This window comes from Heterocephalus glaber, unplaced genomic scaffold (genome assembly GCF_053883595.1).
Source record: "Heterocephalus glaber isolate CG9 unplaced genomic scaffold, H.glaber_assembly_v1.0 deba00001606, whole genome shotgun sequence".
NCBI lineage: Eukaryota > Metazoa > Chordata > Mammalia > Rodentia > Bathyergidae > Heterocephalus > Heterocephalus glaber.
Genome location: NW_028258377.1, coordinates 34,062,318 through 34,079,820, shown reverse-complemented (window position 1 = coordinate 34,079,820; position 17,503 = coordinate 34,062,318). Strand labels below are relative to the sequence as shown.

Genomic DNA, 17,503 nt, shown 5'->3' with positions numbered 1-17,503 from the left:
AAACAGCGACTGTGAGAACTGCCCAGCACAGGGAAAGTTTGTGACGAAGCAGTCCTGGAAGAAACACTGTAACATTAAATAAAGAGAACCGAGGCACACACATACACTTGCAAAATGACAGGGGCCAGGAGCATCAGGCCACGTCTTCAGGAGAAAGAAACCCCACAGCAATCTGAACAGGTGACTATTCGTATAAGGATGTGTTCATTGTAACGGGGCTGTAGGAATAAGGGGTTGCCTGATAAAAAGAAAAGGAACCCTGAAGAACACAGGAACAGCAAGTATGGGGAGCAGCCGCTACCTTAAGACGGAAATAGAGGCCCTGAGGGGAAGGCTCCCTCTCCTGCAGCTGGAGAGAGCTGGCGCTCAAACAGCTGCGCAGACAGAAAGAGCCCTGGCACTGAATGTAAACACTCTTTTGAAAATATCTAAGTTCAAGGTATATGTTGGGGAAAGTAGAGCTTTTATGGATACCAACAGACTCTGGAACCATCACATTCTGCCATACACAGATACCCATCTGTTTTCTGTTCTGTGTATACACCTGAACTCCTCGGCTAGAAGGTGTCCTTTAGGGCAAAGATTGTTTCCTCTTCTTTCTGTAGCCAACTTTACACTTAGGTATACAGAATATGTTCAATAATTTACTTTTGAAAACATGAACTCTGAGAGAGGACTCCTATTAAAGTGTGCTTTTTGGACAAGCGTAGTGCACAAGCCTGTAATCCCAGCACTTGGGAGGCTGAGGCAGAAGCATCACTGGCAGTTTGAGGCCAACCTGGCTTCATAGTGAGTTCAAGGCCAGCCTGAATTGCATAGCAAGACCCTATCTCAAAAAACAAAAACAAACAAAAGAAAACCAAAAACAAATAAATAAATAAAATTTTAAAAAGAGAGAGAGAGACAAAAGAAAACCAAAAAAGTGTGCTTTTTTCCCCATTATTTTTTTCTACTGTAAAAGCAAAAAAAGAGCCAGGAATTCAGCTCAGTGGTTCCACCGCCTTCCTCGCAAGTGCAAGGTCCCAAGTTTGATCCCAGATGCCAAAAAAGCGAAAAAATAGCCTATTAGAAAAAATGCATAGGTAGAACAAAAAGAAGAAATATCAACAATATTCCTGCACCCAAAATAACCACTATTAGTACTTTGGTGTATCTTACGCAAAAATAGCATTTTTCTTTCTTTTTTTTATTGCGACAGGGTCTCTCCATGTAGTTCTGGCTTGCCTTGAACTCAAGGTGATCCTCCTGACTCAGCATCCCGAGTGCTGGGATTGCAGGCATGCACCACCATGCCCAGTACATGTAGCATTTTTCTTTTTTAAAAAAATATAGATGAACACGTCATGCCCCACAAGCAATTTTATATTATGCATTTTTCTACTTAACATAAAAAAGCACTTCTCCAACTCAGCTCCGTTAATAGTGAATTTCGTGTGTGTGTATGTGTACACTCTTATGTTGAACCTGCATTAAATGTAGGTTCATTCTTAAGTGTGACACTGGATTAATCCACTGATGGGTTTATAGCTGGATGTGATGTGATGTTAGATGTTTACCTAACCACTTTCCTTTGGAACTTCTGGATTCTATTTTTCTTTATTACAAATAATCCCCTAATGAGCTTGTGGTTAGGATTTTCTCTGGTAGGCCTGTTTCCCAAAATGCCTGTCCCACGTGTGAAATTAGTAGGTGAAGTGGTACAAATGCATTTAAGCCCACTGAGGAAAAATTAAGAACACAGGACGATTGCTTCTAAACATGGAAACGGGGAGCTTTCCCCTTTTTACTTTTTCTTCTTTATTTTTATCAGTACATGTTCATGGTACGTGCAGTTTACATTCATCTTGGGGAGAGGGGGCAGGTACATAACACTGTAAAGTTTGGTTCTTCTTTAATCCCCTTCCCTTCCGCCTCCCTCCCTCCTCCTCTAAATCCGCTTTCCCCATTTCCGTTCTCGTTGACGCGAATCTCATCCCTTTTTAAACAGGACCCAAACCTGAAGCTCCTTCCAGGCCCTCTACTCCTGCCCGCCCAGCAGCGCCCGCCCTCAGCCCTCGGCCCTAAGTGACTGCACAGCTCTGAGCTGCTCCCATTCGCATTCGCCCTTCTAACCCGAGGCTGCGGGGGGACTGAGTACAGGACCCCTGGGCCCGTCCTCCTGGCAGGGTGGGGCGGCACCCCGGGCTTCCAACTCCCGGCGCCGGGGCTTAGCCCGCCCGCGAGGCCTGGGGCAGAGGCGCCCCGGGTAGACTTGCGGGGAGGCCCGCCTCCACCTGGGCCTGCCCTGGGTCTCCCCGGCCCGCTCTCTGTCTCCTCGCAGCCGCTCTTCCCTGCGGCGCGCCCAGCTCACTCTCCAGACCCGCTCTAGACTTCGAGTCTCCCAGCCCGGGTCTTCCTCCCGCCTGCCTCCCCTCTTCCGTCCGCGCCGTCCAAGCCCGTCGCGGCCCGGCCCAGGTCTCCACCACCTCGGCACCCAGCCCCTGAGGACGCCCCCTCCCCAAGCTCCGCACCTCACGCCTCTGGCCGCGATCGTCCCTCTGTCATTCCCGCCAGGCACGGCTTGCTGTCCGGCTCCACCGACTCGCCCTCCTCGGTGCGCGGCCGCTCGGGCCCTGCCCTTCCGTTCCTCCAGGCGGCCCTCCGCGCCGGAGCCTCGCCCGGGACGGTCACACGCCCCTCCCCCAGGTCTGTCCCTCGGCGCCCCGCCTCGTCGGTGCTTCAGTCCGCCCGCAACCGTGCTCTTCGGCTGCTACAGTCTGTCCCTCCGTCCTGCGAGGTGGCGGGCCACCATCCCTCCCTGGAGCCGGGGAGTCTGAGGCCCGCTTCCCCTCCCTCGCCGGGGAAACTCTTCCCTCTTCCACTTTCTCTACTTTGAGCCCATCCCAGCAGAGTCCAGGAAGTAGCCTGGCACCGGAGACTGGCGGCGGCGGTGCCCAATGGGGCGCGCCAGCGGCGACGGAGGCCCCGCCTAGGGTACAAATGAAGCCAATGGGCGCTTGGAGGCGGGACTTCCGCTGTCCCGAAGAGGGCGGGGGAGTGAACTGTTGTGGTGCGGTGCTTTGGGCGGGCGGCGGCCGGGCGGCCCTGGGGCTGCCGCGGGACTCGGGGTGCAGCCCAAGCGGCTGCAGGGGTGGAGCGGGCCGGACGCGCCGCGGGGCCCGGGTGCCGCAGGTTCGAGGCCGGGCCCCGCGCGGGGAGGCCGCGCCACCCCGGAGGAACTGCCGGGCAGCGAGTTTGCTCCGCAACCGAAAGAAGGCGGGAGCCGGCGGGGGCCTTGGACCCCGGGCGTCGCGGCCCGAAGTCCCCAGGGAGCGGCCGTTCCCCGAGGCGCCCTCCCCGCCACCGGCCGACGGTCCCGGGCGCCCGGCCGAAAGCGCCTCCGCTGACCCCCGGCGGGGCCCTGCGCGCCGCGGGAGCTGACCCCCGGGCCTGGCGCGGGCGGGCGGGGGCTCAGCGGAGGCGCGGGGCGGCGCGGCGGCCGTGCGCGGCCGGACTCCGGGGCGTTCGAGCGCGGGCACCCGGCGACCTGCCCGGCGGTTAGCGCGGCCGCTCCGCGGTGTGCAGGGGGCCCGGCCCGGCGCGGGGAGATGAACGGCTTCAGCACCGAGGAGGACAGCCGCGAAGGGCCCCCCGCCGCCCCCGCCGCCGCCCCGGGCTACGGCCAGAGCTGCTGCCTCATCGAGGACGGCGAGCGCTGCGTCCGGCCCGCGGGCAACGCCTCCTTCAGCAAGCGGGTCCAGAAGAGCATCTCGCAGAAGAAACTCAAGCTGGACATCGACAAGAGCGTGAGTCCGCCCGGCCGGCCCGCGTCCCCGCGTCCCCGCGTCCCCGGGTCCCCGGGCAGGCTCCGGACTCCCCGCCCTGGGCCTCGCCGCCCCTCGGCTACCGGCGCCGAGAGTTGGAGTCGGGATCTAAAGGCCGCTGGAGCGCGGCGCTGCCGGGCGATTCGCCCAGGTCCGGGGGGCGGGGTGGAGGTGAGGGCCGCGGTGGACGCTTTCTTGCCAGCAGATTTGACAGCAGTTTCCAGCTGGGTTTTGGTTTGGGTATGAGAGCAGCGAGAGGTGGGGTGATTCTGTTGGCCCACGGAGGAGCAAGGATCGGGCAGGGGGTGGTGAAGGGACTCGACTCTCGCCCCACTTGGCCTCCTTCTAGGAACCCTGCTACTCCTTCAGTCGGAGGTGACACGCACTTCCCTGTCTCCGCAGGCTCAGTTTCTGCAGAGCGTCACCGAGCTGGCTTCACAGGCAGCTGTGAAAATGAGTTTTTCTAGGATGTGGCAGAAATAAGGCCAAGACCAGATCTTGGGAGATGGCTCTTGTAGCCCATGTGGCTGGAAGGGGAAGAAAACCAGTTTTTTTAAGGGTGGCATCTTTGAATGCGGAGGTGGAGATTTAAATTTGTATGGGATTGCCCTGTGCTTGGCGCCTAATTATAGGAGACTTCTCCTGGGGGACTTCACCCCTTTTACTTAGCAATTCTAAAGACGTGCCTATTGTCAGCCAATTAAGAACTTTTGAGTTTGACGTTTGTTGCTGCAAGCCTTATGTGGTTGCTTCACGATTAGGAATTGGAAACGAATTAAGGAGGGATATTTAATATTCAGGTAGGTTGGGCGCCTATATGGTTAACATTCATTTTCTTTTAGGTCCAAAATGTCTCCACATTTGGGGGGAAATGAGAAATTGCTTCTTAAAGGAATCTCACTTTTCCACTTCTGACTCTACAGTGAGACTACGCCCCAGATAGAGGAAAGTGGTGGTGCCAGTTTACTTCCAAGCTTCATGCATATGCCTTCATTAAGACTCTAATAAATGAATTTTTTTTTTTTTTTTGGTACCGGGGATCGAACTTGGGTCCTTGCGCTTGCGCAGAGGCAGCAAAACCACTGAGCTAAATCCCCAGCCCAAATAAATGAATTTTAACTGTTCTTCCAGGCTCTGCCCTCCTACTCTCAAGTTTATCTAAAGTTAACCATTAAAATAGATTTGCAGCTTTTCCATTGAAAGTTGCTATTTTTCAAAGATGGAGGATGAGTTAATGGCTTTCTTGCTACAAATCTCTGTTAATCAGAGAATGAACGGAATTCATCAGGAGCTAGACAGTCACATGTTGAAGAGAAATGCCTGATTCTGGGTCAGCGATGCAGGTTCACCTGGAAGCAGTGTCTGCCTTCTGTGTAGGTCATTGGTAGCCTTTTCTTGAGCCCCTTATAACATTTTCCAGTACCCTCACATCTGAATGATTTTTGCTGATGTAACGGAGGCCCCAGGTAGCCACTGTGATCCTGCTGGAAGGCCAGAGTTGAGCTCTGTTGATGGTTTCACACACACACACGAACAACAACAGCCCAAGCCTAGCGCTGGCTTTCACCAGATGTAGTGCTTGCTGCAGAGGAGGGATTTCAAGGTGGACTCACTCACGGTTTATTTCAAGGTGGCAGGGTGGAGTCATTATTTCTGAAAGGAATTCTATTTTATTCTCACAGGCTTGGGCAGGAATTCAATTCCAAGTCACTGCTGTGATACAGAAATTTTTAGCTGTTGCTGAAAGTGAAACAGGAAAACAACAACATAAGTACTCCAGCTACTGCTCTCTGCTCCCCCCCCCAACCCCCAAAGGACACTGAGCTCTGAAGTTTCAGGGGGCCAGTATATAAGGGAAAATGGTCACAGAGATACAACAGTGGTGTCTCTTGTAAAAAGGTGAAGCAGAAAACTTTTTAGGATAACAGCACCAAAAACCCAACTCAGGTAGTTTAATTCATTTGACATAGACATTGGCAGTGGTCTGTGATTTAAGATTTAACATCCTTGCAAATATTCTCCAGTTGACATATTCCTGTCCTCCCCCCCCCTCCAGAGAAAATTAGAAGTTGAGAATAGTATAAAGGAGTGGAAGGGGACATAAAAAGAATTAGATGTGTTGTGTTCCTGCACCACCTTGCCACCATGAATGTAATCGTCATGCTCTGCAAACATGCACTAATAAAAATTTTTTAATTAAAAGAGAGAGAGAGAGAATGGTCTAAAGGAAAATCCTGGGTTAGGAAGGGACATGTACCTGGGATCAGAAGACCCGGATGACCTCGGCAAGATCGTTTCTCCACCCGGGGCGACCTCAGTTTACCCCTCTAGAAAGTGCAGTTTGAGCCAGAGGTCTTGCGCTAGGGATTGTAAGTTCTCTTCCAGCCCACATTTCATTATTTGAGGGTCGGGGCCTGAAATCTCCAGCCAAGGCTTTAGGAAACAGTGTTTTACCCACTGTCCTCTTCCCACCATGTTTGTCACTTGCCCATATTGACTCGTCTGACCCCGTCACAGCAGGCCTGACGCTACCAGGACTCAGAAATCCAACCACATGAAAGCGAGAATTCATCTGAATAAACAGTGTTCATTTCTTTTCTTCATAAAAAGGCCTGAATTAATTGATGTTGATTTCCTGTCAGCTTACTTTTATCTAGAGATTTAAGGAATAAACTCAAGTTCAGAACATTTGTGCAACATCTGTTTCAGTATCAACAACTCCAAGTCCTTCACACAGGCATTTGGTTCCTGTAAGGGTTTTGAAGGGTTCCTGCGGCAGCCCGGGTACTTATATTCTCAAATAAAAACATATTCTTCACATCTGAGCTGTTGTTGGCACCTCACTTACTAGTATGCCTCCAGCCTGCATAAGATCGGCGACAATACCAGCCTTTTCTTAGGTGGTTCCGCTGTGTGCGAATCTCCACTGGGTGGATCAGATGAGAGGCAACACAGGAACTGCACTCTGGTGCCCAGAAATCGTTTTTTAGAGTTAGCACGCTGCAGTAGTAGCTGTCATCTGCGGGAAATAGGGTGCTCTGCACATCAAGAGCGCGGCCCCTACTCTGTCCCTCCCCAGCTCACTGCAAGTCCACGCCCTGCCTCCAAAGCCCGAGAGACTCGTCTTGCTGAAGGAAGTCCACCCTGTCCTCGAACTCCCCCACCTCCGCATTTCTCCTTCCACCCCTGCCCCAGCCATCACCGTCACCGAGCACCCTGCCTCCGCACGGTCCCCCTCTTGTGCTCCTGGGGAGCACTCGCTCTTGGCTGTCCCGCCTTGGGCTGTGCCCCATCGCCATGTGGAGCTCCTCTGAGTCCCGGCCTCTCCCTGACCATGTCTGCTGTGGCCGTGTCCCTCTCATCTGCCGACTTCACACTCTGTGGAGACTTGCTCTAGAGTACACTCGGGTGTTTGTGTTTTCTTTGTATATTTCTTTTTGTTTTTATTTTTTGGTACCAGGGATCGAACTTGGGACCTTGCGCTTTCAAGGCAGCCTGCGGAGCCACTGAGCTAAATCCCCGGCCCTTTGTGTATTTCTTTTCTCTGTCGTTTTGGTTTCTTTGGCTGTAGTGGGGTTTCAACCCAGGGCCCTCACACTGAGCTACATCCCCAACCCTTTCTCTCTCTCCTTTTTTTTTTTTGTTGCAGGGTCTCCCTAAGTCACAAGGTTGCCTGGGCTAGTGTCAGACCTGCAGTCCTCCTCCTCCCGCCTCCCAGGCCTGGGACTTGCTGTGGCGGTGATGATGGTAGTGCTAGGGATTGAGGCCAGGGCCTTGGATGCTAGGCAAGCTTTTACTACCTAGCTACATCCCCAGCAGTTTGTGTGCTGCTTATTTTGTTCTCCAGTGCTAAGCTTTTGGACACTGGTCTGCATCTTGTTTTTCCTCATATTCCTTTAATGCCTTGGTAGGAGAAAAAGCCCCGTAATTTGACAGATACCTGTTGCTCTTTCCACGGAATTGGCAACTCTGACTTTAATTCCTTCCCATCAGGTGAGGCACCTGTACATCTGTGACTTCCACAAAAATTTCATTCAGAGTGTCCGAAATAAAAGGAAGAGGAAGACCAGCGATGATGGCGGAGACTCTCCAGAGCACGACACTGACATTCCTGAGGTAAAGGCCAAAAAATTCTTCCAGGCAGAAAGGGAGGAGTGGATTCTAATATGATCGATCCTCCTGGCCTGGTCTGCTTTTTGTACTGAAAAGTAATTTTAGTCCCCTTTGTTTTGCGGTGGTTTATTTGAAAAGTGAATCACAGAATTATAGTAACATTGACTGTGGGGGCTGAAGGTTAAGAAATCACCTGGTCTGGCTGCTCCACCATCTTCTAGACAGGCACGAGACTCAGGGTCCCGTGTGCAGCTGGGGGCTCCGTCCAACGTCCTTTCCAATAGACCACACTACCTTTACTCAGAAAGCCACTGACACACGTCAGGACAACCACAAAGTTGATTTTTTTAAACCCTGTTTTTGCCTTAAAACTCAGCGACAGAGTTTGCATGTTCCGGGGCAGTCCTCCCTTCTGTTTCTGATGTAAGTCATCAGTGCTCCTAGCTCTGATTTTCTGCCACGATCTGATTCCATGACTGCCAAAGATCCACTCCAGAATCAGCCCTGCACCTGCTCCTCGGCCCAGCGCTGTTGTCCTTTGGGGCCGGATAACTCCATTGCTGACATTCAGTGGTGTCCCTGGCTCCACCCTCTGGATCCAGGCTCCCGCCCGCCCCAGCTGTGACATCGGAAAGGCCTCCTGACACTGACACTGCCGTGTGTCGTCCCTAGTTCAGGACGGCTGCACTGGACCCCAAGGCCTGAGCTTCTCACCCAAAGGCTGCCTCTCCTTAGGGGCCCATGTGTGTTACATGAGGCTGCAGGGTGGAATACTGGTTCTCTTTCCATCTAAATTGTTTTCACTTCAGAGTCAGCAAAAGAAGAACCATTTATAGTGAACACTGAATATTTGATACATGAATATTTCATAAGGCAACCGCCTGTTAGCACTCAGAGCGAAAACGACTACGTAGGAACAGAAAGAGTAGGCGGGCCTTTGTCTGCAGATGTGGAGGAAACCTTTGAAATCAAGCCCTTTCCTCTGCCCTCCCCGTACCCTTTTCCAACATGGTTTACCGTATCCGCCTGTTGCCTGTAGCATTATTATTATTTTGTAAAGATGTATTTGGTTTCTACATGCCTTTCACCAAAAAAGGGGGGTTTTGAGGGATGTTTTGAAACAAGTAAAGGACTCTGGTCCCTCATATTGATCATTCATTTTGTTTTTAAGTGCTCTCCACCTGCCTGAAGCAAGAGCCTCTCTTTTAGAGGCAGGTACAGACAGCCCAACTTTCTGGGCCCTCACTGTTTCGTGACTGTGCAGCTTTCCTCGCTCCCTGAGTTAGAAAAGGGAATGTGGGTCCCTCCTCCCTGTGACCCAGTCATCTTCAGAGACCCTGCCTGGGCCTGCCAATGTGCACATTCACCACGCAGCTCTCCAGTGGAGGGTGGTTAAGGCTTCGGATACCAAGGGCCGAGCTGGGGAAGAGCTGCTTGGACATTGCCTTTCCCCGCGCTGTCCTTCATGCCCACTGCTGTGCTCACTGCTGCCTGGCTCCGGCAGGTCACCCTCCTGGACCTCTCTCCGGCCTGTACCTTTCCCAGCATCCAGCATCACCACCCCGAAAACCTCAACGGCATCATTTCAGTAGTGGGTCACTGCTGGGGCCCCAGTGTCCCCTTGTCCCCATCCAGTCTTCCCTCTGCCAGTTCTGCCTTCTGTACCACCTGTACCACCTTCTGCTTCTTAAGACACAGTACGTCCGGTGTCACCCTCTGGTCCCTGGATTGCCGCTGGCCCTCGTTCACCTCCTGGATCTCTGCTTGTGGTCTGCTCCCTCGTTCCTTCCTCTCCTCTCCTCCGTGCCACTCGGAGCTCAGGCCTCACCTCCTCCGCAGCCTCCAGGGATCCGCCCGCCAGCCAGAACTCCCCGCTGCTGTCCCTGTGCTCCTTGCCGGTCGGTAGAGTCCGCGCACAGCGTCAGACTCCTCCACAGCCGTACCATCCTCGCCCACCCAGGGAACGCCGGGCTCGTGGCAGGCTCTTGGTGAGTCCCGGCCCATCAGAAAAGAGTAACCCTTCTGCCTCTCCTCTTCGCCCTAGGTCGACCTGTTCCAGCTGCAGGTGAATACTCTACGGCGCTACAAGCGGCACTACAAGCTGCAGACCAGGCCCGGCTTCAATAAGGCCCAGTTAGCAGAAGTAGGTGGACAAGGAGGGGAACCACCCTTCGCCTCCAGGGTGACCCTGCCCTCCTCCCCGCTGTGCGTCCTCATCCTAATCTCCACCATGGCTCTGGACGTGGCTGACCTTCCCTTCCTGTGGACTGCAGAGTTCCGTGGCTTCAGGCCCGGAAACCACATGGCAGAGAGAGAGGAAAGGACTTACTTAAAACCACACAGACCCAGTTAGGGAGCCGAACTGATTCTGATTCTCAGTCCTGAGTGTTCTTTGTTTGTTTGCGTCTTTTTTGCATGATTTGTAATAGATACATTCTTTCTGCATACCAAATATGTCAGATTAATCATCCCCAAAAACTTTGGTAATGTTCTACAGGAGCTAATTTTCTTTATTTTTTTTTCCTTCCTTGATTCCTTCTCTGGTGTCGGCAACTGAAGTATTTATTATAATGAATGGCACTAAAGAAAATTTTCTTCTGCCCTAACATCTTAACACAGTTTGGAGGGCAGCATTCTTGTTGGCATTTGTGTGTATTCTCTCATTGCTCTGGTTTTTTTGATTTTTGGTTTTGGTTTTTTGAGACAGGTTCTCACTATGTAGCCCAGGCTGGCCTCGAACCGGCAGTGATCCTCCTGCCTCAGCCTCCTGAGTGCTCAGATTACATGCATGAGCCACCACACCCAGTTTTGGTTTTGGTTTTTTTGAGATGGGCTTTTGCTGTGATGCCAGGCTAGCTTCGAATTCTCGGGCTCAGGCAGTCCTCCTGCCTCAGCCTCCTGGGCAGCTGGGACTGGAGACAGGCACCACTGCATACACTGTCTCTTCCTTCTTGGTGCCCATTGTATTTTATTTTATGTAGTTTTATTCTGCCTGGTGTAAAAAATTTGGAAGGATAAGAAAAACACAGCTCTACCATTCAGAAATAACCCCTTTTTCATGTTCTTCGTGTCTGTCCCCATCAGCTCCATCCATTTAGTGTCTCCTTGTGTGAGGTGTTCTCCGAGAGGTTTCTCACTGCTGTCACTTTCTTCTCAAACCTTTCCTTCATTGGTATCCAGGCGAAACAGGAACACACAACCCTTTCCTACCTGAAGACAAGCACTCACTCTGGTGGAGGGCTGGAGGGCTGGAGGGCTGGGAGGCGTTTGCGTGCTCAGGTCTTATTTCAGAAAGTAAAGGAGAGCTGAGCGTGGTGGCACACACCTGCAGACCCAGCCCTCGGGAGGCTGAGGCAGGAGGACCTGGAGTTCAAGCCCAGTCTGGACACTTTAGCAGCTTAGCAAGATGCTGTCTCAAACTAAATGTAAAACGGCCTGGGGCTGCAGCTCAATGTGAAGACCTTGGGTGCAATCCCCAGTACCACACCCCTGAAAGGAGTAAAGGACCAGGATTATGTCAGAAATGATAAAGTTTCTTTCCTTCAAGTCCATTGTATCTCTCCAGAAGCAGTTATCTGCTAGTGAGATTGCTTGCACCTATTCCATTATCTGTTCATTTGGCACAACTGAAAAGACACATTCCTCCCCACTTTGAGGGCCGGAGAAGTTTGGTAGCAACTGGCCAGGTAGAGCAGTCCTGGCATTTGCATGTGTGGTGGTGAGTGGGATCCTGCAGGGACGCATGCCTGGCTGCCGGTGCTGTGGAACTGCATCCTGGTCGTGCTGCAGGAGGTGGCAGGGAGGAGAGTGCGAGGGGCCCTGCATGGTGCCCTGTACTGAGGGTGCACTCTGCCCCCCACTTCGCGTGACCTAGTCTGTAATCTTGATTTATGCGTGGTTTAAGGGACTGTGGGTTTTTATTTTTACTTTGTTGCCCCCACAGACTGTCAGTCGACACTTCAGGAACATACCTGTGAATGAAAAAGAGACGCTGGCCTACTTCATCTACATGGTGAAGAGCAACAGGAGCAGGCTGGACCAGAAGTCGGAGGGCAGCAAGCAGCCTGAGTGAGGGAGGGCGCCGGGAGGAGGAACGCACTGCCTGAGGCTCAGGTGATCCCTGCTACATTCAAGACTGTTCAGTTGTATTGTAAATAAAAAAGTCTGAATGTGAATACTGCAGATCTCTTTGGTCAGGATATTATATTCTCATGATTCAGCAAGGTAACTACTGGACCGCAAAGAGGATCATAAAAAGAACTTAAAGCTATGTCCTGCAGCATTCAGCTCTGTTGGAAGCGAGGACTGAGTGGTCCCTTTGGACACAGCCCTGGGGGACAGTGAGGTGCAGACCTGGGTCAGGACGCAGAGGGTCCACCCTGCCGTGGGCTTTTCTGACCTTAGCAGACCTGTCTGACCCTGGTCGCCCTCCAGTGCCCCAGGCCTCACACACCGAGAGCACTCAGCATTCTCTGGCTGCTGCAGCTGTCAGGACCACGCCAACCCTGCAACATCTGCCTCACTGCTCGCTCCTGAGACCTCCGCGTCTGTCACTCCCCGCTTAACTGCTGGGCGCAATGTCCCAGCAAGGAGACTGCAGGTCAAGTGCGGATTGCAGGGCAGTTACATGTACGAGGTGGTGTTTGCTGCGGCTCCGGAAACAGTGACAGAGCAACCCTCCCAGAAGGCCATTCGTGCGCCCCTTTGTGCTATTCTTCGGGGTGAAGTCCTTCGGGAAGACTTAAGCCATGCTCCTGGGCAATCAAGCTTTGACAAGTAGAGAGTTAGTGCTTGGGCTGATGTTCTCAGAAGTATTCATCCTTAGTTCACAACTACCAGGAAACTACCGAGGGCCGTGTGATTCCCACCTGGAAACCAGCAGTGGGAGACAGTCTGGCCGGCCTGGGCTCCCTGAGCTCTGCTGGTCAGGAAATGATGGGTTTGAGCAACAAAGGTCAGTGCCACCTGACGCTCATCTTTGTGAAAAATTTGCCTCCCTCTTAGGGAAAAAGGTGACTGAAGTCATTTTTACAATATTCACAATTACCTGATTTTTGTTGTTGTTGCTGTTGTTCAGAAAGTCAGATTCTTCTGTCTAATTCTGTCTGAGCCAAAGTACCGTGTGCAAACAAAGCTTTATATCCAAAAGTATGCTTTTGTGTTGGGGGCAGAGGGTGGGGATAGTAGGGTCGCAGAAAAAGAAGAAAAGGATTTGGATTCTAAGTTCTGTCTTGACGGATATTATGGTCAAGGGTGTCACTGTCCTACTCAGTTTCAATTTTGAGTTATTTCTCAAGCCTTAAATAATAAAAAGGAGCAATGGGCAGCTTGGCCTAGGAGGGAGTTTTAGTGTCTCGCAGATGCTTCATCTGAGCATCAGAACCAAACCCACACTGGGCAGGTGGTGCAGTGTCTGAAGGTCTCGGTTCTGTGAAACAGCACCATCTTTTGTGGGCTGGGGACAGGGCCACCGCTGTTGCTAAAATGCAGCATGTTCCACAGCAGCAGAGCTTTCATCAGTGTTCAAAATGCATGTCTAGCAGACTGCAGCCTTTCTGAATATGTATCAGTGAATGTGCACGGCGGGGTATCCCTGGGCTGGCGGGGGTCCGATTTAGATACTCTTGGTTGTGACAGGCATGAAGGGTGCTCCAGCGCTGTGGGTCAGATTCAGTGTGAATTCACGCTGTCTCCTGCTTCAGAGCTGGGATACTGGAGCTGGGGACAGGTGAGGCCTACCTGTTAGGGCACCGTTAACCTACTCTGTAGCAGTGTCCCTGTCTTAAGGAGGAAGAAAGTGTGTCTTTCTGGTATTCACAGCAAAATTGCAGGCATGTAGGTTGTGTCACTGTTTAACAGCCGGTGTGTTTTCCTGGTCAGGAGAGAGCGGTACATTTGTGTATGAGAAGAGTGGCATTTGGATCCACCCGCTCCGGTGGGTCTGTAAGGTGCTTCTGCTCCAAACAACCCTGGGGAGACGGCTCGCTGTCAGCCGGATGCTGTGCACACTGAGTCCCTTGCTGTCTTTTCTCTAGAGGGCTGTTTTTGGAAAGGGGAGATGATGGGTATCTTTGCAGCTTTCTCAAATAGATCAGGTGAGAAAAAAGACAAAGCTGTTGGAACTGTTTTTCTCATGTCCAGAAGTCCCACCGCCATCACACCACTGAACCACTGCCTTAGCCTGTTCCGCAGTTCTGATGGCTTTGTCCATGGCAGGAGGTGTCTGTTGCCCGTGGGACATGGCCAGGCCGCCAGAGCCACAGGGCCTGGCTTCAGGGGGCAGCGAGGTCTGGGAAAAGCAAGGTTCTTCTCGCCATCTGCATTTTTAACCCCTTTGACAAGGACTCTCACGCTCCCTTCCACATGTGACACCGCAGCATTGCCTTCTGGTGCTCCTGAGCAAAACTGGAATTTGAAATCCAGAACTGGCGTTGGCTTCTCCTGAGATAGTCCAGTTCCTGTCTCCGTTCCAGCCTGGGATGGCTCATTCCCGTGCCCTGCAGGAGGCCACGTGGAATCTCAGTATCCATCCATTCATGTCATTCTGTTTCAAGATTTTAAAAACACAAGCAAACAAGCTTATTTCACGAAACAAACTCGTAGGTTGGCACTGGCACGTGAAAATGATCATAGCTGAATCTCACAAAAGATTAAAAACCAAAGGATTCAAGACCAGTGTTGTAAAGTGAAGAGAAATTTCACGTGTGTGTTACAGCTGCCAGGTTGTTAGGTGTTCCTGTCACAGCTAAGCAGTCACTGCTCGCCTCTTGGAAAACACTTGCCAGTGGGGTGCTGTGGCTAACCTTGGCATTTGGGCTGTTCTTCTGTAGGGACTTCTTGTTGCTGTCCTGCAGGGCAGCTGCCTGGTGGAAGGACGGGAGGGCAGGGCACTTTCTGACCAAAGTGGGTGCCCCAGCGTGAGACTGGGAAGATGCTCCATGGAAAGCCCCTGGAGGCTCCCAGTCATTGCAGTGACAAGATCCAAAGATTGGGAAGGGGCCTTTGAGTCCTCCCGTCCAGCGTCCCCATAGGTGCTGACATTCTCCTACAGCTGTCCCACCACAGGAGCGGCCCGGGCTTACACACCTCTGTAGAGAACTCACTACCTCCTGGGGAAGCCTGTTCTCTCTTTGTAAACCTCTGGCTTTTCCGTGTTCTCTGTAATTTCCACCTTAGTCTGCCCTGCGGGGGCCATGTGGAGAGACCTAATTCCCAGCAGTGTCCTGTGCCACTGCATTATTGTCTCCAAAGGGGAGGAGCGAGGACATAGACTTTCTGGTGCCCTGACCCTCCTCCTCCCCGAGAGCCGACCCTGCTGAGCTCTTCGTTGGAGGATTTTGAGAGAACACCATCCGCCAGGTTATCCTGGCTGCTTCTTGCCAAAGCTGGAGGAGTACTGGGGGCGGGGGCTGGTAAAAAACAACTTACAGCAGCCGAGCCCTTAGTTCTGTGCTTCCCTCACAAACCCTAATGCTCATAACATCATTTAGGAAAAACTGCAGCTAAACTCAAAGATAATATCATTACTTTGCATGGAGTTTAAAGGTTCCACGGTTGCTGGGAGCTTTGCCTTGGCTTCCTGTAAGGACTTCACACTTGGTTTCTACTGAGAAAACGAAGCTCAAGAATGTGAGGCTGCGAGCCGGCCACTACACGTCTCCGTGTCAGAAGTGCTGGACCTTCAAGCTGGGAAGTCGTTCACGGCTGACTGGCCGTCCATCCTTAGAGAATGAGGAAGAGGTTCCCAGGGGTTTGTCTGAGGTCACCTGCTCCTGGGGCCTGGCCCAGCCCGTGGCCTGGTGCTCTCCTGTCGCGTGCAGGTTAACTCACGAAGTCTAAGGGAAGCGGCCCTCAGATTCCTGAGAACTCGTAAAGGGAGAGGCCCCGGGGCCAGCTTGGTGTCAGACCAAACTGCCCTGCAGACCCCAAGGCTGAGTGGCATCACGCGGCCAGTGGAGTCTGTGAGCGGAGTGGCGGGGAAGGCCAGATCTAGCCTGTGGGTGAGGGTCGGGACTGATGCCCCCGAGGTGCTTTTGGTCTGTGATCTCCTGGCCCAACCTCGGCCCCCCAGGCAGGTCCTCTCAGGTTGGGATTTCTGGTCCATCGGCAAGCTGGGCAATGGAGCTGAGGGGCGGCGAGCTCAGGATCATGCCCTGGGGAGCACGGTGCCTCCGGGCTGCCTTCTTACTCCTCTCCCGGTATTGCAGACTGTTTCCAAGTCGTGGTTGGGAAGGGCACTGCTGGTCCAATACTTTGGGGTGGAATCCAACGTTGGTAATGCGGGACCTATCCCTGTGGCAGCAACGTCCACCATCAGCTGTTTCACAGAGCTGACATCTCAGCACAGACCCTTCGGTGGCTTTCACTGAATCAGTACCTTTGCCGATGACGCAGGGCTGTACCCGATCGCTCTTTTACATCTCTAGTTTGTTATGCTCATCAGAGTGTATTTTGGGGTACGGGGTTTAGGGAGTTTTTCTTGTCCATTTTGTAACTGCCTTATTGAAAAGTAAGTGCCCTTCCATTCCAGGCCTCCTCATATTGTACTTGTTTCCTGCCAAATTGGGGGGATCCTCTGTATTCCAATTTTGTAATCTACGGCTCTGTACTGTTGAAAGGCTCTCAACTCGTTGGAGTCTCCTTAGTATTATGTGACTTTCATTTGCAATATCACAGATGGGATGGCCCAACTTTTGCTCTTAATAAATGAACTGAATGAGTAAAAAGACACACTCTGTTGTTCCTTTGTACTTCTACATGAATTCAGATGCTCTCACCTCCACACTGGGCCCTGCCACGTATGCGGTCAGTAATGACAGCAGCTCCAGCAGTCAGCACCCACACTGTCCAGTTTACATCTCAGGAGGCTGGGCCCCGTCCTAGTGCTCCTGTCCCCTCACTTACCTGCATCCAACAGCCTGAGCCAGCTTCCTGTCGTGTCCCAGGTACCCTGGGCTTTAGAGTCCGATGCCTGGATTTTCCATTACCATCTAAGGGAGTCCCCAGTACACTGGACTGTTGTAGACTGAAAGGCCTGCAGGGGACAAGCTGCAAACCAGGCAACTCAGGCCCCTTCTAAGAGCAGCTGCTCCTCAGTTCCTGCCCGTCGCTGTCCTGTGGGAATGCCAGTCCCGTGACCAGGTGCTGCAGTTTGGTAAGAGGAGCTGGAAACTCAGAACTTTGTGTAAACATCCCGGTGTTTCAAGTCTCAAAAGCACGTGTAAGCTCTGGGGTTTCTAGCTGAACCTTGCTGTTGGTGCGTCTGTCACCTGCGCGTCGGTTAGGAATGGAGACGCCCTGCACCCTCCCTGGCTGGCTACCTACTGAATCCGTTTTGACAAAGCCTCCCAGCAAGTCACATGCACGTGGTGGTGTGAGAAACCCAGACCACATGACGGCTTCTCTGGTGCAGGTCCCTGAGGCCCAGGGGGATGTGGCCCCTCATCCGCCCCGTGCTGCTGGGCAGGAGCAAAAGCGAGCCCAGAATGGAAAGGGAGAAAATGTAGAAAAGGTTTTTCCTTATGTTAAATAATGCATTCTAGCTCTAGGATTTTGAACCTCACAGAAATTTTAAAAGTACCATTCCT

General features: G+C 52.4%; 2 protein-coding genes across 2 annotated transcripts; both read left to right on the top strand.

Moving 5' to 3' along the window:
* The first annotated feature begins 283 nt into the window (after positions 1-283).
* Positions 284-3,429, top strand: LOC147822997 (uncharacterized). Its single transcript, XM_087194477.1, has 2 exons — positions 284-406; positions 2,503-3,429. The coding sequence occupies exons 1-2, from the start codon at positions 284-286 to the stop codon at positions 3,418-3,420; spliced, it is 1,041 nt and encodes a 346-aa protein (XP_087050603.1). The 3' UTR covers positions 3,421-3,429.
* A 158-nt stretch (positions 3,430-3,587) lies between these two features.
* On the top strand, positions 3,588-16,646 carry Sap30l (SAP30 like). Its single transcript, XM_004836526.3, has 4 exons — positions 3,588-3,785; positions 7,797-7,919; positions 9,961-10,059; positions 11,860-16,646. The coding sequence occupies exons 1-4, from the start codon at positions 3,588-3,590 to the stop codon at positions 11,986-11,988; spliced, it is 549 nt and encodes a 182-aa protein (XP_004836583.1). The 3' UTR covers positions 11,989-16,646.
* Positions 16,647-17,503: the final 857 nt, after the last annotated feature.